The 27,615-nt window shown below is 46.1% G+C and overlaps 2 protein-coding genes across 5 annotated transcripts in view; both read right to left on the bottom strand.

The window, feature by feature from the left end:
- BBS4 (Bardet-Biedl syndrome 4) overlaps positions 1 to 6,538 on the bottom strand; it is a 35,279-nt gene extending 28,741 nt beyond the window's left edge. Inside the window, exons 1-2 of one of the 2 annotated variants that reach the window (XM_041418509.1) lie at positions 6,475 to 6,538; positions 4,624 to 4,674 (exon numbers count right to left, since the gene is read on the bottom strand). In XM_041418509.1, coding sequence (XP_041274443.1) covers positions 4,624 to 4,674; positions 6,475 to 6,498 — 75 coding nt within the window. In that variant the 5' untranslated portion in view covers positions 6,499 to 6,538. Of the gene's footprint in view, positions 1 to 4,622; positions 4,675 to 6,474 lie in introns of both variants that reach the window. The other variant, XM_041418510.1, reaches the window with a different exon arrangement.
- A 1,802-nt stretch (positions 6,539 to 8,340) lies between these two features.
- Positions 8,341 to 27,615, bottom strand: part of ARIH1 (ariadne RBR E3 ubiquitin protein ligase 1) — a 50,256-nt gene continuing 30,981 nt past the window's right edge. Inside the window, exons 4-14 of one of the 3 annotated variants that reach the window (XM_041418507.1) lie at positions 26,047 to 26,139; positions 25,655 to 25,710; positions 22,661 to 22,727; positions 21,868 to 21,974; positions 21,343 to 21,385; positions 20,210 to 20,281; positions 13,626 to 13,756; positions 13,470 to 13,527; positions 12,465 to 12,725; positions 11,911 to 12,023; positions 8,341 to 9,090 (exon numbers count right to left, since the gene is read on the bottom strand). In XM_041418507.1, coding sequence (XP_041274441.1) covers positions 9,006 to 9,090; positions 11,911 to 12,023; positions 12,465 to 12,725; positions 13,470 to 13,527; positions 13,626 to 13,756; positions 20,210 to 20,281; positions 21,343 to 21,385; positions 21,868 to 21,974; positions 22,661 to 22,727; positions 25,655 to 25,710; positions 26,047 to 26,139 — 1,086 coding nt within the window. In that variant the 3' untranslated portion in view covers positions 8,341 to 9,005. Of the gene's footprint in view, positions 9,091 to 11,910; positions 12,024 to 12,464; positions 12,738 to 13,469; positions 13,528 to 13,625; positions 13,757 to 20,209; positions 20,282 to 21,342; positions 21,386 to 21,867; positions 21,975 to 22,660; positions 22,728 to 25,654; positions 25,711 to 26,046; positions 26,140 to 27,615 lie in introns of all 3 variants that reach the window. The other 2 variants (XM_041418506.1, XM_041418508.1) reach the window with 2 other exon arrangements.

Raw genomic sequence — 27,615 nt, forward strand, 5'->3', positions numbered from 1 at the left:
TCAAATGGACTAAAAGATCTTGGCTTGCATGTGGCCAAATGGAAGCGAATGGGTATGGACAGATAAGGGCTGGATTGGCTCCCTCCGACCATGACATTCCCACTAAGGCCTTTTCTTTCTGACACACTTAGAAGTATTAATTAATTTAACTCAAGGGGGTTGTTTTTATCTGGATTTCTCAGGCAGCTTCACTCTTACAAGTTTAAAGGCAGCTTTGAAGGCAGCTCAAAGAATGGATTTATATTGATTTAAGAAACTGGATCAGAAATTCAGAAATGATCAGCACTGCAAGTGCACGGAATCGACTCCACGGGGTAGAGTTCCTGCTCTTCAGATTAAACACTCACAGAACCCCTTAAAACATCTGCAGGTGCAGGAGGGATCCCCACTGGTTCATCTGGGCAAGCAAGCACCACCCAGAGAGAGACAGGACAGCTCATCAAAAACCACTTATTTATTTCTGCATAATCTGAGCACTATTTATTATTACTTATTGCATTATTATTTATTAGCATTACTAAGAGCCACATTTTGAGATTGTTTATTGGCAGTTCCTAACCAGAGCCACCATCCAACAGGCCAAGCAGTGCATTGTAATATATCCATTTATATGATCCTTTTCATTTCATGTCTCCAGATGTTTTGTTAACCAAAAGCCTACAGCATCCAAAACCTGTCACTGGATATTAGGCCAAGCTTGCGGTTGATAAATGGAAAGCAACAAAAGCCAGAGCACTTTGTCAAAGATCACAGATAAATCCTTCCTTCAAACCCTAGAAAAAACATACCTACAAAGCATCCCAAAAATACCCCAACGCCCAGGCCAGGGAGAACACTTGATGTCTGCTAATAGTTTTGTAGGGTTTTCATTTTGAAAATTATTTACCTGACCCTTCCTGTGGTAAGTGTAGAGGTGGTTGATGACAATTCAGAATTCTCATTCTTGACAGATTAATGGAATTTTAGGACAAGTTCTTCCCAGTGATTCAAGCAAAATCAATTTTGCTTCAGTGAGTTTATTATACTGTGTACATATTTAGGATTCTACCTTGTCATTAAAACACCATCAGTGCATCTCAGAAAGTCTGAGGTCTCATATTCATGTAGAAATCCAAATGCATATAAAATCGTCCCATTAACCTCTGAACTGTTATTAGACAAACATGAGCTCAGAACTTACTTTCGAAACATTTTTTCCACAATAAAGGGAAATAAATTTGAGTTATGTTCCATAAAAACCAACAATACAAGCTGGTAAAAGCACTTCTCCACTCCAGTACTATCAGATCCTGTAAAATTATTGGATTTGCCTGCATGGGAAAAGAAAGTGAGAAGATGGGAGACAGTCTATCTCAATTCCAAACCAGTAAAGCATTTAGGAAAATATCTGATTAATTTAGAATGCAGGAGAGAGATTAAAACCCCACCTCAGCAGACTGACATTAACTCCTTATCACTTCACGAACAGGGCTTGAATTTATTTATTCCACCCTCAGTTGCTTGGGGATCAACAGAGGGAGAGCTATGGATGGAGCAACAAAGGGAACTTTTTTGGGAGCAGCTCTCCCAACAGGGGATAAAGGACAAAATAATGAATGCTACTCCTGTGTCAGCTGCTGAGGGACGATTGTCACCAAGGGTGGCCAAAGATACTCGGAGGGAGTCACCTCCACCCATGCCATTAATTCAGATCATTGCATGGAGAGATTTCAAACCTGATTCCACCAACACCATCTGCTCCAGAACCTTGCTGAACACTCATCCTCTTCCCTCAGGGCTGGCCTGCCCACAAGCCAGACTCTCCCAAATCCCAACTTTCAGGCTTTGGCAGCCCAACAGCCACACGATGGATGAGCTACTCCATGAGCAAATTCCACCTCCAAACTCAACGTTATCCTTCTAAGAGCCAACAACCCAGTTGCTAAACACTGGTTGTAGGTTCCACCTTTTCTTGGATCACAGGGAGGGTCATGGGAGGAAAGCAAGAACAGTGAGGGGAAGCTACTCAATTCAGGTTCAATATATCCAATGGAAAGCAAGGAGCAGTGAGGGGAAGCTACTCAAATCAGATTCAATATATCAGACCTGCATTACTGACAATGTGGCCTTCTGGTTAAAGCTAGAAATCTCACATGTGTATTTTGTCATTCCAATGATTTTTGGCAAATTTGAGACTTCATTCTCAGAAACACACATTTAATGCCTCACTCCTGCCCAGCACAAACACAGACAAGCTGAACAGGCTGAATGCAGCACTGTGATGGTTAACAAAGGGCCTCAGCAATGACTTGATCCCACTCTGCTACACCTGTGTGCAATCACATCATCCACTATTGGTCTATTTGGGCACAAATTTTACCCACACCAAACTGTTCATATGGTCTCTGCATTTCACAGATCTGTTTGTGCTAACGTTGAGTTCAGGATCTCTCTTGCCAGAGAAAACACTGACACTGAAGCTTTATCCTGCTTGAAAACACAATGCAAATATAAAAAGGCAATTTGTTGCAACAGAAAGTGGCCATTCAATGTTTAAAATGCCAGTTTAAAATAAGTTTAGCAGCATTCTTCTGTTCAAACAGCACTGATGTAGTCTGGCTCCTAGAGTTCATCGTAATTCTCCTCAGCCAAACTAAAATGGGATGAGATATTTAATTAAGATGTTCTACAAATACTCTATTAAAAAAAACGCAGCTGTCATGGGAAATAGATGCTGCTCTTTCCTGCCAAATTCCACAAAAAAATATCCAACATCCTTTCGTTCTCCCTCCTCCTCTTTTTCATGCCCCCAGTCCCCCACCCACACACAGAGGACACTGTTACATCACTCCAAGTACAAATCTTTTTGCTGCCCTCATTTCCCAGAGATTAACGATCAGGCAGCTCAAATCAGCTTTCCCAGCTGCACTGAAGTCAAATATTAAATGGCAAAGCCCAAAGGCTTTGAAGGCATTTCAGTCAGAACAACCCGAGGTGTGCCAGGCCTGGAGATGCCTCAATTTACCTTAAAGGACAGAAAAGAGAAATTACAAAAGTCATGGGCTAGAGGATTTTTTAAAAAATCATCATAGTTTACTTGGAGTCAAGGGTTGTGTCAGTATAAAAGGGAGAGCCAGAGCCACAAATAAATGGGACCTGCACAAGGAGGCAGAGGAGGGTGGGGGTTATGGAGGATGAGATGGGAGTCATAACCTTTATAGGAAATGATAAAGATGAAATAGCTCACCAGGGAGCCCATCAGTGCCTCCATGGAAGTCAGACTAATTGCCTCAAAGTAACCAATTTAGAGTAATTTTAGAGCAATCCTAGCTCTGAAAGAGTTGAGGGTCAAGATAAAAGTAAATTTGGGAGTTATTTTTACTTTCATGCAGGCCTGAAGCAGTAGCAATCTTCTCCTCATCTCTGGGCAAGCTACCAAAGAGGCCTGGGCTTGTGCTGAGCCAAGCCCCATCTCCAGGACAGCCACACTCTGCTCAAGGGCTGGAATTCTCCTACCAGGAATTGGGACTATGTGAGGTTGGCCTGAGCTCCCCAAAAGCAAAGCAGTTTTTCCAGCTCCCCAAGGCCTACATGCAGGACAAAGCACCCAGTTAGGCAGATTGTCATTGCAGTGCCCAGCTGCGCTGCCAGCATTATCCTAAGGCAGGCTCCATCCCAAGGAATACTCTGACAGGCACATCAGGGCAGAAAATGGCCAAAGGACTGTGCTCACCAGCTGAGTTCCCTGAATGCAAAGGCAAGGGAAAAGGAGGACTGCTTCTGGCACTGGGAGTAAATACTCTCAATTAGAATCTGAACTGATGGGGCCCTCTGCACACTTGAGAAAGGAGAATCTATGAAAAACCATCCCAGAAGCTCAGCTCGGGTAGGCACAAAAGCTCTGCAGTGACCACATCTGTGCTGGAAGGGGAGCAGTGCCACAGAGAACACTCACTGTGTGTCAGGACAAGTCCTGCCTCAAGAATGAGGGAAAGCAGAAAAGGAGAGGCTCAAGAATTTACCAGATTTCTAAAAAAACAGCAGGATTTGGTCAAACAATTTGAACCAACAACAGAAATTGTACCTGTTCCAGTCCAGATTCAACCAAGATTTCAAACCAACACTTTGCACTGAGTAAATTAACACATTTTCATTCTTAAAAAGAAACAAACAAAAGCAAATAAACTATAATTAAACTCACAATCTGCCTGATTTGATATCACTTTTACTTCAAATATTGGAATACGTGACGTAAAAAACCCCCACAAGACGGAATGTTTGCTTCCCAAGATTCTATCCAGAGCAAGACACCATTCTGAAGTACCCAAAACAAACCCGTTATTATTTGAGAGGATAAATGAGTATCAAACTCATTAACAGCCCCATAAGTAAGTACACAACAAAATAAACAGTCTCACAGATTATAAGCAAACATGATACAGGCTGTGGCTATGGTAAGTCAGCCAGGAACAGCACTGAGCTCACAGAGACCCTGGAAAAATACTGCTACTCAGCAAATTACAGTCTAGACAGTCTCCTCTTTTCCCAGAGGACATTTATTTCCTCCTAGACAGCTGCAAACACTACAGAAAAAACCTTAAAAGCAACCTGCCCAAGAAACACAATCAGATCTTCAAACAAACCTTTCTTAGGACGGGGTTTTGTTGGTTCTGCAGCCGCTGGCGATGAAGAAACCTGAAAAGACAGAAACCAGGAGTAGTAAATAGACCAGGCAAGGTTTCTTGGAAGCTTCGTTCCAGAAAATAATCAGAAAGGACAACTGGCAAATCCCAAAGGAGGGAACAAAAATAGCAGCATTGCTGCTGGACAAACTCTGCCCTGCCAAGCAAGGCAGAGATTTCTGCTCCACAGCTCGATTAAACAAACACCCTCATTGTGCAGCACATCCCTGTTGGTGGGGTCACTTCTCATCCCGGGAAGGGATCTTTACCTTGCAAAAAAAAATAATACTGGAGCACTTAAGAACCTAATTAGAGATCACACAGAAAATAAGTCAAAACCATTTATTGTAAAACATTTATGAAGTTAATTAGGGCAAAGCTGTTCCCATGTGAGTGCACAGGATGTGAGCACAGGGATGTCCCATCACATGGAGGGCAGGGAACCTCCTCCAGCAAACACTGGCCAGAGCTCCCAGCCTGTGGAAAATACATTAATTTTATATGATTTTCTTACTTTGCATCAACCATCAAACCTTCATGGAAGAGGAATGGGTTTATACAGGAAAGTATTTTTATTTTTCACTCTGCTTTTTGGGAAGACAAAATACAGGATTTTATACACCTGTGTCACATCCCCGCTCTTTTATAAATAATTTTTAAAATCAGAGATTCAGACAATATTTGCTCCTTGCAATGTTTTGGGAACATTTTCTAATTGCATCTTTTTTTGTACTGGAGACGGGGCAGATCAGAGAGGCTGAGACATGAAAAATAACCCAAGAAAGGCTCTTCCTTTTTAAAATTTTTTTACTGTTTACTTTTTTGTTTCTTAACAGTTTCTAAAATTTTATTGACTTTTCTGATTCCTATTGTGAAAAACTGAGCTGCTATTTTCATGGATTTACCCAACTCTGAGCACTCCATCCTCAGCAGGAATAAGCAGCACAAACACCTCATTGTTTTATTGTTTTACATATTTCAATTTTTTTTTAACCTGCACACCCATCATTCTGAGTCCTCTCATTCTGCTCTGTTAAGACTTTCTGGAAGTTTCTCCTATTTCCTCCTCACCTGAGTAACTTTCTACCCATCTTTTTGTCCAGATCATTTCTAAGTACACTGAACAACCCAGGCCGCGTACTGACCCCAGCGGGGCTCCACAGCAACCCCAAAAAACTAAGGAATGATGGAATGGCTTGGGTTTGAAGGCACTTTAATGATCATTTCATTCAGCCCTCTGCCATGGCCAGGGACACCTCCCACTGTCCCAGGGTGCTCCAAGCCCTGTCCAGCCTGGCCTGGGGCACTGCCAGGGATCCAGGGGCAGCCCCAGCTGCTCTGGGCACCCTGTGCCAGGGCCTGCCTACCCTCACAGGGAGGAATTCCTTCCCAATATCCCATCCCTCCGTCAGTTTGAAGCCATTCCCTGTGTCCTGTCCCTCCATCCCTGGTCCCCAGTCCCTCTCCAGCTCTCCTGATCCCCCTCAGGCCCTGGCAGGGGCTCTGAGCTCTCCTGGAGCCTCCTTTTCTCCAGGCTGCACACGCCCAACTTCCTCAGCCGCTCCTTGTGCTGCAGCCCCTTCCCCATCTCCATTACTTTTCCCCTGCTCCAGCACCTAATAATCGATAATTAATGTTGATTACTTCAGCACAGGCTGAATTTCCCTCACGTTTTCCATACCAAGCGTGCAGATTAAAAACTCGCTCTTCAAAAGAACTTCCCGCCGCCGCCGCCGCCCTTCACCTCTCCTCCGGTCCCTCGCCCCTCCCGTCCCTCTCGGTCCCCTCAGCCCGGGCGCCTCTCTCCCCTCACCGTGGCGTCCTCTGGCTCCGCCATGGCCGCGGCGGGCCGGGGTTGCCATGGCGACCGCCCGCCACTTCCGGCGCGGCCATGGCGCGCGGGGCACGGCGGGAAGGGGGTGGCGGGGGGGCCCCCCCCCCCCCCCATCCCGGCCCCCGTCTAACCTGAAAAACACCCGAAAAACCACAGAAATAATAAAATGTCAGGCTTTTGGAAGGTTTTATTGGGAACTCCGCGATGTAGAGGGAAATGAGGCCGCCAGTGAGGAGGGATAGCCCAGGAAGCGCTGAGCGGCCGCGGCCCCGCTCCCTCCCCGCCCCACAGCAGCAGCAGGGAGGGAGGTTGGGATGGCGGATTTTGTTTATTTTCCTTTGTATTTCTGCAGTGTCTGTGGGAATGGTAATTCACCTGCGAGCGCCTGAAGCCCGGAGGAAAGGAACTGCAGCAGGTTCTCCCTCAGAACAGGGCTCTGTCATTGTCTTTAGGTTTGCCGACAGCCATCGGGACCGAGGACGCCACAGACCGCGTTTCCTCTGCAGTGGAGTGCCCACATCCTCGGCGTATTCCTTTCGGGAACACGGAGTGAAAACCCAACCTCTGTGCTTGCACCTGCCCAGCCCAGCTTCCAAGTGTTTCACCGCACGGAGGGAGAATTCCCAACGGGAATGGCACGGACGGATACGGGCAGGGCCGCTCCCACGCAGCAGCTCTGCGCCATCCCACCCCTCCAGCAGCAGCAGAACAGCGCAGGGAAAGCGGCTGCACTCCCTCGCGTTTGATTTCCAGGGCAAAAAAAGGGAAGAGCAGGTATACAGAGACAAAACCACATCCGTGGAATGTCGGCAGGAGCAGTGAGGGAGCCGAAGTGAGCCCGCTGCCAGCTGGAAACAGCATCCCGTGTTACAGCCCTGCCTGGGATCTGCCTTTTTATCTGATCCCTTCACAACTTCCATCCCCTGGAAGAAGGCAGAGCGGCTGGAGGCTTGGAGGACACTTGCCTGGCGAAAAATACCACAGAAGGAATTCCTATACAGGAGTAAATTTAATAAAACCACCACCAATTGTTTACTTTAACATAGCTCTTGTTACAGAAATCATAAAAATGGACTCAGTAGCTAAACTCATTAGTTCTTTCCCCTTTTAATTGAAAAATACTCCGCTGATTTCAGCTTCTACTGCACTAGATGGAGTGTTAAATAGTTGCCAGGACAGGACGCCCAGTGATTGAGCCCAAAACAAACACAAAGACAATTCCATCAGCTTTCCTTTTCAATGTTACGACTCGTTATAATGAAGTGAAAATTAAAACAGCAAGAAAGGGTCCATTTGACAGATGAAAGGTGGAGGGAGAGGAGATCCACAGCCGAAATCTCGCAGGAAGTCTTTGGAGAAGTGGTGCAAACCACCCCTCCTCGTCCTGCCTCGGGATCCAAAACAAACCTCTGAACACACACGCACAAACACACACACACACTCACACGCCTCCTCTGGGATCACAGCACGTGTCCTGCGTGCACCACTGGGAACAGAGCTGGATTTGGGCAGGTAAAGATCTGGGGCCAAAAATAAACCAAGAAAAAGGCAAGGCATCCTGAACCAGAGCTCCAGGAGCTGCGAGGGGCCGTCCGTCGCCAGCAATGGATACACACACAGACCTGGGGGAGGCCCTGGACAGAAAGGAACTGCAGGAAGAGGAGAAACCCAACTGCTCTGGAAAAAGCCTTCCAAAAAGAAGAAGAAAAAGAAAATATATATATATAGATATATTCACTACACCAGCACACGCTTCCCCCACCCCAGCCCAGGGAAAAAAACCAAAACCAAACAAAAGAATCAAACTGAAAGAAAATGCACAGCAAATAGACATAATCTTGAAGATTTTTAAAGAATAAATATTTTTTTGTAATTAAACATTATGCAAACACGTGCCACGCTTGCTCTTTGTCCATGCATATGCGCTATATACAACTTTGAAAAATACTGTGTTGTCCTCTTTTTGTTTTAAAAGTCATATACAAAGGTTGGGTTTTTTTTTTTCCTTGCTGTGTACCCCCCTCCTTCCCTCCCCAAAAATCCTCTTTACAATGAGCCAATCCACATTCATCCATGTATTTGGGCAGAGAGGAGGAGGGGGGCGGGAGAGCCGCCCCCCTTACCAAAGTCCATCAAAATGGCTGGTTTGGACATGAAAAGCAGTGTCAAGAAACTGGTTTAGGTTTCATCTGTACTACACACAGGAAAAGAAAGAGAGAAAAGAAAAAGGAGTCGGCTTGGAGGATGAAGCTACGTTACAAGTTAAAGTTGGAGGGTTTTTAGTGCGTCTGTCACACTCTTGGCCGCCTAGAATACTGTTGTACAATGGTTTATCTACCTTTTTTTTATTACAATATAATTTACTTAATTTTTCTGTTAACAAAACAGAATCCCGGTACTACAGACCAGCGGTGTAAGAGGCGGAGCAGCGCCCTGGGTGGGTTTTATTGGAATTGCATGAGCACTCTAGGATGGGAAAGGGTTCAGAGTTCATTGCTGCGGGGCCGGGCTCAGTCCTCGATGTACTCCCACAGGTCCTTCTCGTAGCCTTCATGCACGTGCTGCAACAAAACCCTCCGCCGGCTCTCGCAGTATCTGAGGGGACAGGGACAGCATGGAAAAGGCACGTCAGGAATCATGGAGCATCCCTGGCACCGAGTTATCCAAACCTACAGCATGCCTCACTTCCTGTCCCAGACTACAAGGCAAAATGGATTCTATTTGCCATCTGGATGGCAGTTGTCTCCTGTTCAGTGGGCAGTTTTCCTTATCTCTTCCACAGCCACTCCTTCCTGGGGGGACATCTACTGATAACAGGTTATGGAATGTCACTGCATGGCTGATGAGAACTACAGCATCCACTGGGAGATGTGAGCCCAGAGAGGAGCCAGGTGGGGGGCAGGGGGGGGTTTACATTCTCCATTTCAGGGGAAGCTCCTGCCCTCCTTAGCAAGTACCTGTCTTTCCAAACCGAGACACTTCCAAAAGAGGTGATCCCCCGAGAAGGAGTTTGTATTTACAAGCCCATTAACAGCACTAATTAAGTCTTTGGTTGCTCCAGTCACTCAGCTGCAGGTCCCTGGCTGGAAAACCAATGTGCAAATTCAGAGTTTTTCAGGTAAAAGTATCCCCAGAGCCTCTACAACTGAGAAACCTTCAGGAATAACTGGAAGAGGAGGAAGCAGCAGCTGTGGTTTGAAAAAGACTGAACACAGGTTAGTGGAGACACACGGAATGCAATGAGCTCTCCTCAAACATGGGCTGGTGCCTGCTCTAAGCCCCATCAGGACAACAAAAACCCATGTGGTAGCTGGGAAAAACTAGCTGGAGGTGTTCAAGGCCAGGTGGGATGTGGCCACCTGGTCTAGTGGAAAGTGTCCCTGCCCTTGGCAGAAGGTGGAAGAATATTTAAGATTTCTTCCAACCCAAACCAGTGCACGATGAAAACCTCAGGAGCACTGACACAGTTTTATTTCCCAGTGGACATGAAAGCAGTCCAAATGGTTACTGGTCTGGCTGGAGAGCAGGTTTCACCTCACATCCCAACATGTGGCTCTCAGAGGGACACTTACACCCAGGGAGCATTCCCACCTACGCTGATGTGAAAATGCTGCACATAAAACTGATCCAAGAGCCCTTCCAGGATCACTGATCCTGAGGAAAAGGGACCTCACATAACACAGCAAAGGATGCCATTTTGGGTGTGTTAGAAGACAAAAACCACAGGAACACTGAACAAATTCAGGTTCCAAGAGCAAACTCTAAATAAGCACCTGAGAGGCAGACACTCCTCAGGAGAAACGTCCCAGTGGGAAGCTATCCCTGACCACAACACACACTAACACCTGGCAGGAATTCCTCACCTACTGCTCAGGACCTTATCAGAGTGACTGATTTATCCATCAGAGCAGCTGTGGCTCCCCTCACTGCTGTCAGCTGGTGCAAGAGAAACCCCCGTACACACAGTCCCATTGATTTTCAGGAGCATGTGATGGCAAACACGCGGTCTCTGCTTTCCAAACTTTAGTTATTTTTCTGCTGGATGGGTGTGGGGGGCTTAATCCTGTTTTCTAGATATGTCTTTGCAAGCAAAGAGATCCAAACAGCTGAAACTAAACCAGCCTGGAGGGCAGTTCCTGCAGCTTCCCAGAGCTCTGTAAACCCACCTCAATGACATCCTGCTCCCAGTCTTGCATCAAAGGGCACCATGCAGGACATGATTAAGACATGACTGAACTGGTTAATCAGGGACCTGCACGGGCTTGACAGATGTATTCTTTCTTCCCAGAAGTGTGAAGGCAGGTTTGGGATACTGTTTCCAAGCAATTCAGGCTATATTAGCTTGTCATTTCACCCCTACAAAAGCATCAAGGTTCAGAGGACTGAAGTAAACAAGCAGCTTCATCTGAAATATCGAATTAATGGTGGCCTTAAAGGGTAAATTACAAAAACAAGGTCAGGAAAGTCTTTTCCAGCCCCAGCTGTGCTGCCAAAGTTGGGCAGGATGAGCCACCAAATCTTAACAGCTCCTGCCACGCCCCCCAGTCCACTGAGTCCTGCAGCTCACCCTACTTTGGATATTTTCTTCCCCCTAAGCCAGGCATAACAAATTCAGTGATTTTGGCAAAATGCCTCAGAAATGCAAGCCCTAATCCTGTGACTCATCCGCATTTTCAGCTTTGTACTTTTCCACTGTGCAGAAATCATTCCCCTGGGACTGAACAAAGCACTGGCATCTGTGTCACCTGGACCCCAGTCCCCTGCTCCCCTTCCCAGCTGGGCAGGCTGCTCTATCCCTCTTCCTCAGGGACAGCTTTCCTACACCCACGTTTTGCACAAATGGACCCAGCAGACAATTAAAAGAGCCAATTGCTCTCTGCTGGCAGCTCATCCTAGGCCAAAGCTGGCAGCTTGGAACAACAAAGTCACTCCTTGTTCTTTGGCCCTCACTCTGTGGATCCCATTCTGGTGCTGGCCATTCCCACATGCTCCTTCTGTGCAGGAACAGCAGTGTACTGAGAGCCACTGCTTCTGGACACAGGATTTTTTCCATTCCGGGGTTGGATCTTCCAGCTCCTGCTCTGCAGAGCAGATGGAAGGCAGAGCTGGGAGCCTCGCCCCACAGGCTGTCACCTCCCCTGAGAGCTGGTCCCAGCAGGGACACAAAAACACACTGCCAGCATCTGTGTGAGGGCTCCAGCAGAAGGATCCGGGGCTGGCTCGGGACAGCGCTGCTGCTCTCAGATATCCAGGGACTGGCTGATCACAATGGGTGGCACAAAGCCAAGAGCAAACAGCTTCCCAAGGATGTGGCTCTGGAGAAACTGTATCTTGGCAAGTGCTCAGGTCATTACCTGACACAGAGCATGGCAACACTCTGGCTGCTTAGAGAGAAAGGAGTATTCCAACACAAACCTGTACTTATCCTGTACTTTCTGCTTTATGTCTTGCAGCGAATCTTGGGATATATCTCGCTCCAGGTACCCAGAAAGCACCTCTGTAGCATTCTCTAAGTCTGCTTGGTTATTCTGTAAAGACAAAAGAAAAAAGTGTTCGAGGGGGGGTAAAGAAAAGGGGGAAGATTTTTATTTCAGAGCTATTGGAATCAGTACCAAAATAAAAAAGGATTACATATAATAGAATCTCAGACTGACTTCGGGTGGAAAGGGACATTGAAACTCATCCAGTTCCATCACTGCCATGGGCCACCTTCCACTAGACCAGGTAGCTCCAAGCCCCATTCAACAAGGCCTTGAACACTACCAGGGATGGGGCAGCCATGCTTTTGTGATTCTGTGGCTCCTCCAGCACACAATCCTACACAATGCCCAGAGAGCCTCTAACTTCTGCACGAAAGAATATTAAACCAGAATAAATTAGGTAAAAGTGAGAACTAGAGGCCTCCAAGCATTAAATCTTATTTCCTCAGTTTTACAGTTTGAATTCCTGACAACCCCATTTTCTCTTACCTCAAAGATAATGGACTGATTATTCTTTTTGAGGTAGAAGGCAAAGACGTAAGTGTACATGAGTGTGGCACGACACTGGCAGAGGACGTCGACTGCTTTCTTCAGGAACTGCACCTCGATCCATGACATGTTGTGCTGCTGCATCTCCTCCATCTTCTGCTTCACCTGAGCGTAGAGCTTGTGCTCGAAGCGCAGGCTCTGCATGTGGTTCATGTAGCGGTTGCAGTAGAACAGGTACCTCTGCAGGGCTGCTCGGGATCGCTGTGTTAATTCCCATTAGGGAGAAAGAAAACAAATAGTTAAAACAAAGTAATGGCTGTAAGAGAAAGTAAACCCTTCACAAGGCTCTTCCTGATCCTGAGAATGAGCTTCCTTTCCAAAGGAGGCTCCTCTCCCGTCATGTTGGGCAGACGGCTCCGCACGCCCCGCTAACCCTGGGAAGAGCCCCAGGCACTTCCCAGCACAGCTCTGACATCCTCACTCCCAACCTTGGAAGCAATTACAATCACACTACTCAAGCCCCATCACTTTTGTATTTCAGCCTCTCGACTCGAGGTACAGCACTCACATGCTTCCAGTGTCATGACAGAAGTGAGAAGATGATGTTTTGTTGGGGGTTTTTTTGCTAATAAGGAATTCTAATTACTGTGCTTGTGCTAAGAGGGCAATCTCAGGATGATTATAAAGCAGGGGAAAGGCACCGTGTGCTAAATAGTGCAAGAGAACCAAGATGACTCAATACACAGTCATTAATCTTATTTTCTTCACACTGACAGACCAGCTGTAAAAAAATAACACCACGGGCATGGTTCAACTTGTGTGCTCTGGATGTACAAAGGTAGCACATAGCAGGCAAAACCATCCCTATCTTAAAAGTCAAAAGACTTAACTGTCCTTTGGATTTGTGCCCGAATCCGTGAATTCCTTCAGAGCAGATGTGTAGGTCTACAGAAAGCACAGCACAGGGCCGATGATCTCCCTCATCACCAAAGGTTATGGACTCACCTCCTGTGCATCCCTTGCTGCCTTTGCATCATCCTCATTGTAGCGATTACAGTTGTACCTGTAACAGGGACACCGATTCCACAGATTTCAGTCCAAATCCATGCCGTTTGCACCACGACCTCCTCGCCTTCCAGCAAGGCACGTTCCCGAACTCACCAGGCAGATCCGTGGGGCTCCCAGGGGCCCAGACACACCCAGCAGAACTCCGCCTTGCAGTTCTGGTTCCGACAGACCATGTGGTTGCAGCCCCCGTCCTTCTCGATGGTGACGTGGCATTTCGGGCATTCCTGTCCACAGGACAGAGAGCACCGTTAGCAGGGCAAGCACGGAACCCCAACAGCCTGGGGAACTTGGAAGGGTTCCCACGGCAGTCAGACAGAGCACGTCAAGTGAAATACATGATTTAATTCTTCCCTTTGGACATCGAGATCCTCTTCAGTCAGGCCTTAAAATACTTCCAAACCCGGAGCAGTTAGATAGAAAAAAATTTAAGGAATAACATATTTTATCTATGCTGCTCTCACAGAGGGACACTGGGTGAGTCACTTCATGACCTTCCCCAAAATCCTAGCAGAGAGGTGGTCTCTAAGAGCCTGGGAAGCATGTGGCTTTCCTCACCACCAAGTGTCTGGTCCACTCTGGGACTGAGACCAAGCCGGAATCACGCTGTTACCAATCCTGCAGCTGTAACATGCCATCCAGAGAGGAGCTGAAAACATGCAGCAAGACTCTAGTGTGCTTCAAAGAAGCTGCTGTCAGCTAAAAAGACACTTCTCTTCCTGAGGTGCTTCCATGTTTCCCGTCAGGTCCCTTTTTTCCCTTCATGTGACACCTCACTGAAGACTTTTCCATAAAAGCTCACATGGGGTTTCCCTTTCAGGAGTAAGGCTCTTGACAAATGTGAGTATCTCAAAGGGCAGCTCTGCACAGGGAAATATCTGGGGAATATAACACCAATATCATGGTCTCCATGAGCTTAGAAATTAACAGATCAAGAAAGCAGCAAATACAAAGGAAAAAAAACTGCATAAATAAAACCAAAACCATTTTAGGCTGAATCAGCTCCTCATCCAGCTCATCCCACAACCACAGCAGCGTTCATGAAGTTTCTGCACAAGCCAGTTTTTATATATAATACAATAACAAACATATCCAAACCAGTGATCCACACACCTGTGAAATCAGCTGAAGCTTTTGGGTCAGCATCATGTGAAATCCCCTCCCCAGTCTGGAGCACATCTTTGATAACCAAAGCAAGCAGCTCCTACCATGGCATTCAGATAAACTCTCAGCAAAGGAAGAAACCAACATGCACAATCACTCCATGACTGCTCCTTCTAGGACAGAATCCAATGGGTTTTTGTACACCCACTCTGAGTGTCCCAACTATTACTGCGTTTCATATGAGTTTTCCAGTTTGTATTGTCACAATCAGGAGAATCTGAACATCAAACCAACAGGATCAAGCAGCAACCAAGCATAGAAGAGGGATTTTCCAGACCTGTCTTTTTCCCAGTCATTTGTGTTTGTTCTTCAGACTCAGTAACTGTACTACAAACAGATTAAGTGAAGCACAGTAGCTCCTGTGCTGGTCCCTTCAAGGGCACAACACCAAGATGTTCCCTAGGACTGTCACAGGATGGATACTCAGCCAGGGAAGCTTGTTCCCAGTTAGTCAGTCAGTTTTGTGAACTTCAAAGTCGAAACTGGTCCCTCCTTCAAGCAAATCACTCAGGGCAGCATCTATTTCCCTTATCCAGGCAGCACTCCTCCCTCTTCCAATCCTGCACCAACAAGTCAAGACTCAAATTCAGGTTTATGCCAGCAATGTCCTCCCCAACCGTGCAGATCCCTGCTCAGTCTGCTCATAAGCCAGGGTGGCTCTAAGTACAGACAGTGTCCCTGTCCCACCATGATGACCCTGGGCTGCACAGCCAGAGGAGGTTGTGGAGCTGAGCAGCGCTTCCAGACACATCTCCTCCCATCAGGTGCCCACATCACTGTGGGAGGCGCAGCTGATCCACACAGCTGCCGTGGTCCCTCCTGCTGAGCAAAATCCTACAGCTGAGAGAGGGAGAACAGGCCTCAGGTGACATGCCAAGCTGGAGAGGTGCCACAAGCACATATCCACAGCACAGGGACCTGGGGCCATCTCACCCCCAGCAAGGCTCCATCAGGAGCATGGAAATTCTGCCCTTCCTTCAGGTGGGACCAAGCTTTCCAGTGTGTCCACATTGCTCAGGGCTTTGAGCACTGGAATGCAAACTAGGACAAAAAGACCCTTTCAGTGTCTCAAAGGGCTCCAGGAGAGCCTGGAGAGGGACTTTGAACAAGAGGGAATGGCTTCCCACTTCCAGAGGGCAGGGTTAAATGGGATATTGGGAAGGAATTCTTCCCTGGGAGGGTGGGGAGGTCCTGGCACAGGCTGCCCAGTGCACCTGTGGCTGCCCCACCCCTGGAAGTGTCCAAGGCCAGGCTGGACAGGGCTTGGAGCAACCTGGGATAGTGGAAGGGGTCCCTGCCCATGGTGGGGGTGGAACTTGATTTAAGGTCCTTCCAACACAAACCATTCCATGATTCTAGGATCTCATTCCAGCCCTTTTCTCACAGGGAATGCCATCCTTTTCAAGCTTTTATGCTCCTGTCGAGCAAAGCACAAGGAAGAGGTGACACAGTATCTGTGCAAATCCCTAAAGCTGTGTAAAAGTGTAACATTGAATATTATTAAAAATTAAAGCCCTGAAAAGCACACACTAAAGAAATGCTGCACACCAACAGAAAAAGAAGTAGCAACTACTCCTATCAGCAACAGAACAAGTGGGAGAGATTTATAGATTAATGAGGACAGAAAAGGAAGATCTCCCTGAGAATTACAGCTATGCAACAACCCAACAGGCAGCAAATCAAGTTACTAAACCTGCAGATTATTGTGCACATTATCAGTCACAGCACAACACAGAAGTGACCTCATTAACATTGTTCCACTTCAAACAATTCCGTACTGGGCTTGGAAACAAAAGCCTGGGCAAACCTGGCAATGGAGAACAATCCTGATTTTGTTGTAGAAGTCCATGCATACATAAAAGACCATAAACCTCAGCTGCTCTTTTATTAACAGGAAGCTAAACAGAAACATGTTTCTTGTTTCAGGGCAAGTGAAAGAGATTAGTCCTTTCCAGAACTCCCAGAGGAACTGATGGACATCAGCCTCCTACAGCCACATTCACATCAGCGCCTTCACCTCTAGCCCACCCTAGAAAAAGAATCATCAAAAACCACAGGGATTTCTTAATGAATTTCAACAAAACCCAAAAACTTAATTATGGCTAGCACAAACAGTACACCATTCTAACACCTGGAGTCACAGAGCAAAACTTTTTTAAACAGATTTGAAACATCAGTTCATCTGAGAAAGGGAGATGGCACTTGGGCACCTTCAGAAAAACACAGATCATGGCTCCGGCACAGTGGGAAATGAAGGAGCACAGTTTGGTGCTGGTGCTGGAGGATTCCATGTCCTGCCAGGATTTCCATGCATTAGAACAAATGCAGGATGTCCAAAAAGTACAGAGGGAGCACTTTAAGCCATTAAAAAGTGATCTGAAAAGGGAGAGATGTGGGCTCATGTCATTTTATCTCATGCACAGGAGAAAAACAGCCAATGGTTCTTTTGGAGAAGAAAATGTGCCTGGTTTATCCATCAGCCCTTCAAGCTCTGTCTGGCCTGCAAAGGAAGGATGGGGATGTGCCAGGAGCCAAAGAAGCAAGGCTGGGGCTTTTTTAGTACCAGATTAACAACTTTCATTAACACCAATTTAAGTTCCACAATAAAAAGCAGTGCTTTGTGTGCAGGCCAGCACTGTCACCATCTCTGTTCTTTTCCCTTTGGTATTCCAACAAGCAGAGATTAAAATCACACTCAGGTTCCAAACAGGTTTCCCCTCCTCCTTTTAGACACTCTTGATACACCTTAAGAGCCCAAAATAAATGCACAAATCCAAGTTGTCTCTATTTTTCACTCCTCTGCATGTCCACTTGATGAAAGTAATGGATCTCTGTGGCTCCTTTATTCCCAAATACCCCAAACCTGTCAAGTTTAACTCAAGAGAGGAAGAACCAAGTTTGTCAAATAAACTGAAAAAGGAAGAAATGTGCAAATCCTTGGGCTATTCAATCCCGTTCCTCAACAAGACTGAGAATTACAGGCTTGATAAAAAACTTGCATTGCCTTATCTCAACTTTAAATTAATCTAGTTAAGCTGAACTCATGTGAAAGTAGCTTATTTTAAGAAAAAAGCCATCTACTCCAGCACATTCTGCTGCAAGGGCTGTGTCTTTTGTACAAGTAGAAGGAATTTAGGTCTCCTAAGTGCAAGTAAATGAATGCAAAAGAATAAAAAAATCGTACCAGAAACCACAGAACTCACTACTCGAACTTCCTCGTTTTTCATTCAGACCACTCTACATAATTCATCAAAAAATGCATCACATCATTCCAGTTAGGGAACAGAACCCAATTCAGCTGGGTTTCACTCTTCTGTTCTCTCACACAATTGTCTAATCTTCCTTTCCAGCTCCATCTCCCAGGACAAGCCGGAACAAATGTATCTCACATTCTCCTGTTGCAAAGGATTATCCAGACTTCAAGCCCACATTCCAGAGGATTGGTATTTCTCTTTTACACCTTCATCTTGGTATGACAGGAAGTCTCCTTCCCTGAGAGGAGCCCACATGGGACAGGATTCATGCCTGGATGGCTCCAGAAAGCGCTTTCCAAAAGCCAGAAGCAGCAACGGAGCGCGTAGTCACAGCTGAATTCCTTGGAGAGCTGTTCCCACTGATAATGGGGATTTCTGCACCTGATGGCACCTGATTCCTTTCTAGGTTCTTCAAAATGAAGTTCAACACAGAATTTAGGCTGTGAAGACAACAGATGCAGGCACAAGTTGTGCCTCACCAAACACAGCTGCCTTGCTTTCCTGCTAGAGCAGTACAGAGAGAAAGGAGGGATGGAGACACACTCCAACTGCACAATTCCCATCCCAGTCTGTCACTACAGCCCCACACCCAGACAGCCCTGGGGTTTCTCCATGCCATGGTCAGGGATCAGCAGGGAAGCAAGGCAGGAGATGGATGCAGCCCCACGATCCCGGGCTGACCTGGCTCTCTGGAGGCTGCAAAGCTCCCAGGACACACATCCCAGAGGCCAAAGCTGGAGATTCCCACCTTCCCCAAGGCAGGAATCAGCATGCGAGTGGGTTACTCTTCCTGCCAACTTTCCCCTCAATTGAATCCAGCATCAGCTCAGAGAGAAGAATGCCATATTGTCCTTCAGTTAATTCAATGGATATGGATGCTGTAAGACTCCAGGACTGTTGGCTTGCTCAAATGTCTGGAGTAATTACCCTGATGGCAATTTTTCTCCCTGTTGCAGCCTGGGCTCCTAAGTATTCCCATGCAGGAATGTCTGGAACAGTATTAAAGGAAGTAGCTTAGACAGTGATGTCCCAGGACACCTCTGCTGCTCACAGCAGACTAGAGGTACCAATGAAGAAGCACGGCTGGTGCCAGATGCCACCCTCCAGATGGGTGTTTCTCCCCCTCCCAAAAATCTTCTTATTCCCAAGGCAGGGGCAGGTACAACATGCAGAACCCCAAGATCTTGAGGGCTTTAACAGGCCAAGTAGGGCTGCTGCTGTTCCAGTGTGCCAAATACGTGAGACCCAAGGCTAGCAGTGCTTACACTCTGCCTTTTCCAAGCTATTTGCTGCTCTTCCTCAGGTTTAATAGGAGCAGTCCCTGAACACCCAGCAAACTCCAGACAAACCTGGTTCAGTCCCCGAGCCACTTTGGAACACACCGAGACAAAGCCAAACTCCCTCTGGTGACTCTGTGAGCTCCAAGCAGGGCCCACTCCGGGCTGATCTGAGCTGCACAGCAGGGGTTTCTCTGCCACCATAACACAACATTCCAGCTCGATGAAAACCAGGCAGCCAGCCCCGGAAAGCAGCGAGGCTGCTGCAAACAATGCCATTAACCACTTACACAACAGAGCTAAGAAAACAAAGCAGCCATTTCCTCACTCCCTCCCCACCTTCCTCCTTCAGCTGGGAGCCCCAGGCCTGCTCCTCACCCCCATGGGATCTGCTGCTTTTGTGTCCTTGTCACCATGACCATCTTGGTTTTAATTTGTCCCAAAATGATCAAATGCTAAAGTTTCAGGCAAAGTTAGGCTAAGTAGAAGGAAGACCTTTACATAATGAAATCCCAGACAGCTGTTCTCTGCCAGTCTCCACCTGGAATGCTGCCCAACAGAAATGAAGGCTCCTCCGGAGGCCAATCCCAGGCATTTGAAGGCAGATGTAAAAGATCCCAGCCAAACTGAGCCACGGGTGGTGCTAACATGTTCCACACACGGAATGGGCCATGGATTTGCTTAGGGAAGCCACCGGTGCCAGACAGGAGCCCAAAGACTTAAATCTTGAGCTTCCTTTGGGTCTCCAATTAACTGTTTCTTCCAAGCACTTTCCTCCACTGACCTTGAAGAAACTCACCTGATTCCAGGCATTAACACCTGTTCATTCTTCAAACAAGAGCACTTGAGTGTACTGTGGATTTTAAGGCTTGCTCTTAACAGGGAACAGAAAAGGCAATCCTAGTGCAAGGAATTAGATTGATGTCCTTTTCACCTGACAAATCTGTATAAAATCCTCTATATAAAATAGGAGAAAACCTCTCACCTTTGTGTTGGCTGCAATCCAATTGGAGGTTTCACTGTCATCATCACACTTCTTAATCCATTTCTTCAACCACTGTCAGAAAAATGATGGAAGAAGAGCATTAAATCTAACTGGAGGAACTGTAAATGTTCCCAAGACACCTGCTCACATTAAGGAAGGGTACACCCAGCCACATGGGAACTGGGGAGTGTTGGTGCTGGAAAACTGTGCAAACAGCCACTAACTTAGTGGCAGACAGTTCCTGCAGCTCCATCCTGATCCAGCAAGCACAAGCACCCAGCACAAACACTCCTGCAATGAGTTTGCAGCTCTTAATCAACACAAACTTCATGCTGGACTCTTAAATAATAAGGACATTTTGGCTTTGGGGTGACTAATTGTGGCCTTCCAGTACCTGAAAGGAGCCTACAAGAAAGATGGAGAGACTGTTTACAAAGGCCTGGAGGGACAGGACACAAGGAATGGCTTCGCACTGCCAGAGGGCAGGGATAGATGGGATACTGGGAAGGGATTGATCCCTCAGGGGAGGCACTGGTACAGGCTGCCCAGAGAAGCTGTGCCTACCCCATCCCTGGATGTGTTCAAGGACAGGGCTTGGAGCACCCTGGGCTAGTGGAATGTATCCCAGCCCATGGCAGGCTGTGGGACTAGATAATCTCTGAAGTTCCTTCAAACCAAACCAGCAAAACCAAATTAGTTCCTCCAGTACAACAGATCACGCCTGACAAACCATCAAACACCTACAGGAACAACTCCTACAGGAATGCCCCTTGTCCAAAAAACACCTTCACTCCTCTGCAGGGGACACAGGTCTAACAATTCCTCTTCCAGACAATTCCCCCCGGATGAGGCACTTTTCCCACACAAGGTCCAACTGTGAGGCAGCAGTAAAGGCACCCAATAGGATTTCACTGCTGCTACTCACCCTGTGATTCAAACAGGTGAGTTACTCAGCTCCCTAGTGAGAACAACAAATGGGTTCAATAATCCCTGGGGGTCCCTTTCCAGCTCAGAATTATCTATGATTCTATGGACAGCCACAAAAACTTGGGCTTCGTTGCTAAGTCTTGCACATAAATCTATTTTAAACTTTTTCAAAACACAGATTTGGACAAGAAACTTGATGTGCTCACCTTGCATTTAACAGGATCATGCCAGTTTTCACCACAGTTAAAGCTGTAAGGGAAAGAAAGGAAAATAAACAGGGCAGATGATTGTACTTGTAATTAAACAGTTTAAGTTTCCTTCTGGGTTGTTCAAAGCCAGTCTTCAGGAAACTCAACACAACCCCCTTCAACCCTGAAATCCCTCAAGGGCCCCTTCAAAACAGTGACAGAACAAGGGGGAATGGCTCTCCACTGCCAGAGGACCGAGTTAGATGAGATTATTAGGGAGAAATTCTTTACTGTGAGTGTTGTGAGACACTTAAACTGGTTTCAAGAGAAGTCACCCCATCCCTGGGGTGTCCGAGACCAGGCTGGACAGGGCTTGGAGCAGTTTGGGATAGTGTAAGGTGTCCCTGCTCATAGCAGTGGAACTTGATCACCTTTAAGGTCCCTCCCACGCCAAAGCAGCCTGAGCCTCCATGAACACACACTAACACACTCCCAGGGCAGTGAGTACAAAGCAGGGTCAGCATCTCTTCCTTGCTCTCTCACCAGAACTGACGGCCACATTTGCAGCGCACGGGTTTAGCATCCGGGTATTGGACTTTAACGACGTGGTGGCAGTCGGGGGCAGGACACCACTTTAACAGTCGATTACACTGCGGAACAAAGCACACATCCCACATCACACAGGAAGGGTGTGCTCAAGGACAGCTCCAGCCCTGCATCCCTTTGTTGTGGCTGCAAACAGCTAAGAAATTCAAACCAAACCCACTGCACCCATCACTCCTGGCAAGGACTGAAAGCTTGATCCCGTAACAGCTTCCGCCCCGGGCTCTACAGGACGGCTGAAGCCACACAACTGGGAAACTGGGACAGTGCAAACATCTTGCAAAGCACCTTTCTCCAAGTTTATTTGGAGGATATAAACTATTAGTATTTTGCCAAAGCACTTTTGCAGTTTTACTTCAACTGGCAAAATGTTTAAGGCACGTTCTTGTGTTTATGGCATTTCCTGGTTTTAAATGTGAAGTATCTCAGGTAACACTCAAGAGTTATAAATATTACATAACTATTATGTAACCATTATAACTACGTAATTCTGTTTCTCAGAACTCAAATATTAAGCAACTGCTCTCACATTCTCTTTAGGTCTTTTGTCCTAAAATTTTTTTACTATTTTCCTACAATTACCCCTGCAATGCAAAGGGCCATAAAACAACCCCTCATTCACACTTGATTAGAGACTATGCAAAAAACCTGCTCTGCAGTTCTAAACAAACCTCCAGTCTGGCTGGCTACATGTGTGAGACAAAACCATTAAAAAATTCAAATAAAAACTCACCTCTACAAAACTATTGGTTATTAAATGCTGGTACTTTAATTTAACCTTGGAATCTGTGATCAGACGCCTGTGGGAAGGAAAGAAACAGAAAAATTCCAGCAGAAATCGTGCTTTTTCCATTTACTGCCAGTAAGTTAAGACAAATAGGTTTGATTCATCCCTCTACACTTGCAGGTACTTTTTGTACTTAACTGTTCTCTATTTATTTGTTACATCATTTATTACTATTAAAACTACATTCATTCTATTTAATGTATAAATATATATATAAAAATATATTAGCTTCAGAAACAGGAAGCTCAAACAGTTCAAAAGAACTGAAACTCTTGGTGCTGAGGATTTTTATTTAAAAATACTTCCCTGAAGAGCACAAGAAACAAAGCAAGCAATTTTATCAGTTCATTTACATAAAACAGGCACATTTTGTGGCAAATCCCTTTAAAAAGCTCCAGAACAACCCTTGTGTGGCTAATAACTTTGGGAAGCCTCATGTTAGCTGGGTTTCAGTGGAATGTTACAGATTCAGCTTAAAAATTAATGGTGTTTTAATCAATTTACCATAAAAACAAAGTTGATTTGAATTCAACATCACTAGGGGTGTACACAACATGGCCTTTAAATTAATTCCAGTCTGCTTGGAACTGGGGGAGCAGAGGAAAACTGACTGATGGGAACCCTTGACAAACGTGGTGACCACTTTTCTCCTGGGCACACCATTCCAGCTGGCATTTGCAGACTGCCCAGCCTAAATGCATCCAAAATAACTTAATTATGGATTGCTGAGCACTTCTAAAAATGTCTTTTAGCTATGACTGAAGTGTCTTCCCAATATATCTAAATATAAAGCTGCACTGACACACCCTTTGTGGCATTCCTGGTTTAAAACCTAGTGTGGAATACAGCTTTAAACAGGTCATACCATGGGTAAATATTGGAATTAATGGATTTTGCTTTCCAGCTGCAGCCAAAACTAAGGGTACTCCTGCATGTTATCCTTACAACACTCCCTGAGGAGCAGTGTGTGCCCATGGGATGTGCACAAATCCCAGCCCTGGGCAGCTGGGGAGCTCCTCTCCCAAGCACATGCTGGTTATTACATAAATCACAGCACGTGGCAGCTCAATTCCCAGGGCTAAAATAAAACAAATCAGCTGACAAAGCATCTCCTGCAATTCTGGAGTCAAACTTACTGAAGAATGAGAAAACAATTTGAATTTAGTATTAATTATAAATCTCTATTTTTTACACCATACCTGGGCTTCAAGACATACTAAACACCTTGAAAATGTACTGTATTATAACAACATATCAGGTACTGGAATTTAAATTAGCAGTCATGCCATGACTAACCAGAGCACATAATCTACTGGTTTTTTGCTTATCAACATGCTTTGATTTCCCCAATCAACATCACCAGGTCAAGATCTTCAAGAATTTTGCTTTGAATATTACTGTCTTTTGGAAAATCACAAATAAAACTAGGCAAATTAAGAGGTGAAATTCATGCCCAGAGCCCATAAATCATATAAATTTTGTGTTCATATCACTTGGAAACTGAGAGCTGGAGACTTTGTAAACAGGAAAGGACTTAAAAAGTAGTAATTAACAGCACAGAAGTGGGTGCAGGTTCCGGTTGAGATAATTTACATTTTTTGCAATATATATTGACATATCCTAAGATTGCCACACTTGTCTATGTTGGCTTTTAAAGGAAAGAGCTTTTTCAAAAAATGCACCTTCCTCCCCACAGAAATCCAGGTAAGACCAGGCAAAGGTGGGTTTTTACCTCTAGAAACAGTTTCTAGCTTTACTCAGACAAATGGGACTTGTTTGCTTTAGCACCCAGCTGCCACTGCCCTATCCCAGGGCTCATCCCTGGCCTCTCCAGCCCAGGGGAATCCCACAGCACTGCCCTCCTTTCCTTCCATCCTTTCCTTGCTGCTGCTGCCACTGCCACCTCCAATGCTTTCAGCTACTCAATTTCACATGCACTGTTTGAACAGCTCATTCCAACTGTTGCAATCAAGAAAACACTCAAAAAAGTCCTGCTGAGAGCGTTTCACTCCACAAATTGAAGTTCAGCCTCTGGCAAACAAAAATCTCAATCAAGTTACTCAAGACATGCCAACTTCAGCTCAGTTTCCACCCACTGGGCTCTACAAACCAGCCCTCAACAGGGCAGAAAAGCATTTCAGCTACTTCCACTTCCATCCAGCCTACACTCCATGAGTAACCAAGAGCCAAAATTGGGAAAGTCGTTACTCTGAAAGCAACTGATAATAAAAAACCACCAAATTAATATCAATGAATGAGTCAGGCTTCAGGAAGGAAAGAATAAGATAACAGAATAAGCCTCTACTGAGATGTTTTAGCAAGAATAATTAAAATGAGCTTGAACAAATTTCAGCATTATGAAGGATATTGCTCATGAAACAACCTCCCTCAGTATAAAAAAGAAGGAAGCTCATGGAGTTCACTGATCCACCAAGAACTATATCAGTCATTCTACAGCTGGACAACTTAATAATCCCAAGGACACAGGATGACACACCACCTTAATCAAATCTTGTGTTTGAGGGTCAACTGCCTCCTATCAGAGGGCAAAAAACACATCCTGCATCAGCCCTTAGGACTCCTGTCCTCTGACTCACCTATTAACTACAGCTATAGGGCTTGGGCAACCACTGGGTTGACCTGGGTACAAGTCCTAAATTCCTAGGTAAACCAAAGGAAACAAAATGCACAAAGCAGTAAAACAGGGTTTGGAAACCCTGGTGTCACACTGACCAAACTGGTCAGGGAGTCTTTCCTCCCAGTGTCATCACACCTGAACAGGAAGTTAAGAGACATCCTGGAATCAAAGCAGACAGCTCAAGGCAGGCTCCTCTGCTGCCTGCAAGCTCCTGTGCAGTTTGTTAGAAGCATTTAAATACATCTGAATAGCACAGGAGTAACACAATGGAAAGAGAGAGCAAAGCCAAGAGTATTACTTACATAACTGTATTGTCGTCCACTAAGATATCACAGCCATGGGCAGGGCATGAAATGGTCTGAAAAACACAGAAGGGTCAGAGGAGGAACAGTGATTATCCTTGTTTTGCATCACAAGGAATTCCAAGGCAACAGACTTCACTACAATCCACAGCCAAAGGAGTGCCCTGCCTCTCCCAGGTGTGCCACTCCTCCCCCAGCCCAAAAACCTGCACCAACTCCACTGAATTCTCTCCAGATTCACCTTAGCAGAGCCTGCAGCCCCCAAACCTTTGGGGTTTGAGCTTTCTCTGCTGTTATTTTAGGTTTTTTTAAACTTTAGCAGAGAGACTCTACCCCGTCTCTCCAATACACTGAATTTCCAGAAATAAGCCATGAGGTTAATTGAGATTTACCTGTCCCATGCCTTCCTCCATTATTTTGGTAGTTAAATATTCACTCCAGCACTGCATACAGAATTTGTGTCCACACTCTAGGCCAGTGAAGTACTGCAACGACAAAGAACACAAGACATGGCCTCATTTTATCACATGGATTGACTCCACAATTCCACCCTTCTTGGTGCTGTGCAGTTCATCCATCCCATCCCTCATTCCCCACACCAAACCTGAGACATTGCTATTCTCCTTGCATCATCACTCCTACAGAACACTGCCAAGGCAGCCTTAGTCACTCTTCCAAAGCCAGACTTTAATCCCCAACCCCAGCAGCAAGGAAAGGTGTGGCCCATGTTTCCATCCTGCCCATTTAAATTTATCCTTGTTTTAGGAGTGTATATGGAGCACAGCATGGCTCTCTCCCATTTTTCCTTGGAAGTCAGTCAAATAAGTGCAACACCAAAGAGGCCACAGTGACAAGGATACAGTCTCTTCATTCCTCCTGTTTTTTCCCCTTGGCACATGTGGGTGCTGCCCGAAGTCCCAGACCTCCCCAGGGAAGTTCCCCCTGCAACCCAGATGCTCATCAGATGAGGACACTCAAGGTCCTAATTGGCAGGTGTAAATTGCTCAATAAAATTCAATAATGATCTGCTGTCACAGACAGCAACAGGGACAACTCCATCCTTGTCTGCATCACCTGCACAGTGCTGTCAAGATATCATCTGGGACTGAGTGGTTACACAAGGGGTGGAGAAGCAAACACTGCTGAGGAAAGAGTGGAACTGAAGTACTTTTCTCTGGTCAGCTGAAAGTTATTTTATACTCCAAGTCAGCACCAAGGAAAACTGTATTTAAAACACTCCATTTGTACCACTACTGAGGTAATTGCTGGCTCAGCTTTTCAAACCAACTTCTCAGCTAGTGAGATAAAACCAGAACTCTACCTTCAGACATCAGCAAACCATGAAAACTCCACACAGGAAAGAACCTGGAACCCTCTGTGGAACAGCCCCAAACAACAGCAGGATGATGGCAACTGAGGAAAGGAGAATCCACTTGAGGCAAATGCTCTTTCCAAGCATTCTCATTCACCACAGATATATTCTGTCCATCCCACAGAGGTGCAGCAGCTGTGCTGTGCCATCCCTGGATGCTCTGGCATTGCCCAGAGCAGGTGCCTGTCAGCAGCCCTTTGCCAGGGCTGGCAGGCTGTGATTACACTGCTGTGATTACACTGCTCTGACACTCCTGCCACCAGCACAGGCTGCAGTCTGGGAGCACCAACACAGCTGAATCTGACCTGAGCATCTGACTTGGTGCCAGGTAAAAATAGAAACATCCACCCCCAAAAAAACAATAAAGAGATCAGAGAGGAGGCTGACACCTATGTGGTGCCAGGTACACCAGCTGCAAGAGTGCAAAAAGATGCCATTGGTTCCTCCTTCCAATAGCCTTGGTACCTGGTAAAAATAGAAACATCCACCCCAAAAAAACAATAAAGAGATCAGAGAGGAGGCTGACACCTATGTGGTGCCAGGTACACCAGCTGCAAGAGTGCAAAAAGATGCCGTTGGTTCCTCCTTC

The sequence above is a fragment of the Onychostruthus taczanowskii genome, unplaced genomic scaffold (assembly GCF_017590055.1).
Source record: "Onychostruthus taczanowskii isolate IOZ18803 unplaced genomic scaffold, ASM1759005v1 scaffold6, whole genome shotgun sequence".
Classification (NCBI taxonomy): Eukaryota; Metazoa; Chordata; class Aves; order Passeriformes; family Passeridae; genus Onychostruthus; species Onychostruthus taczanowskii.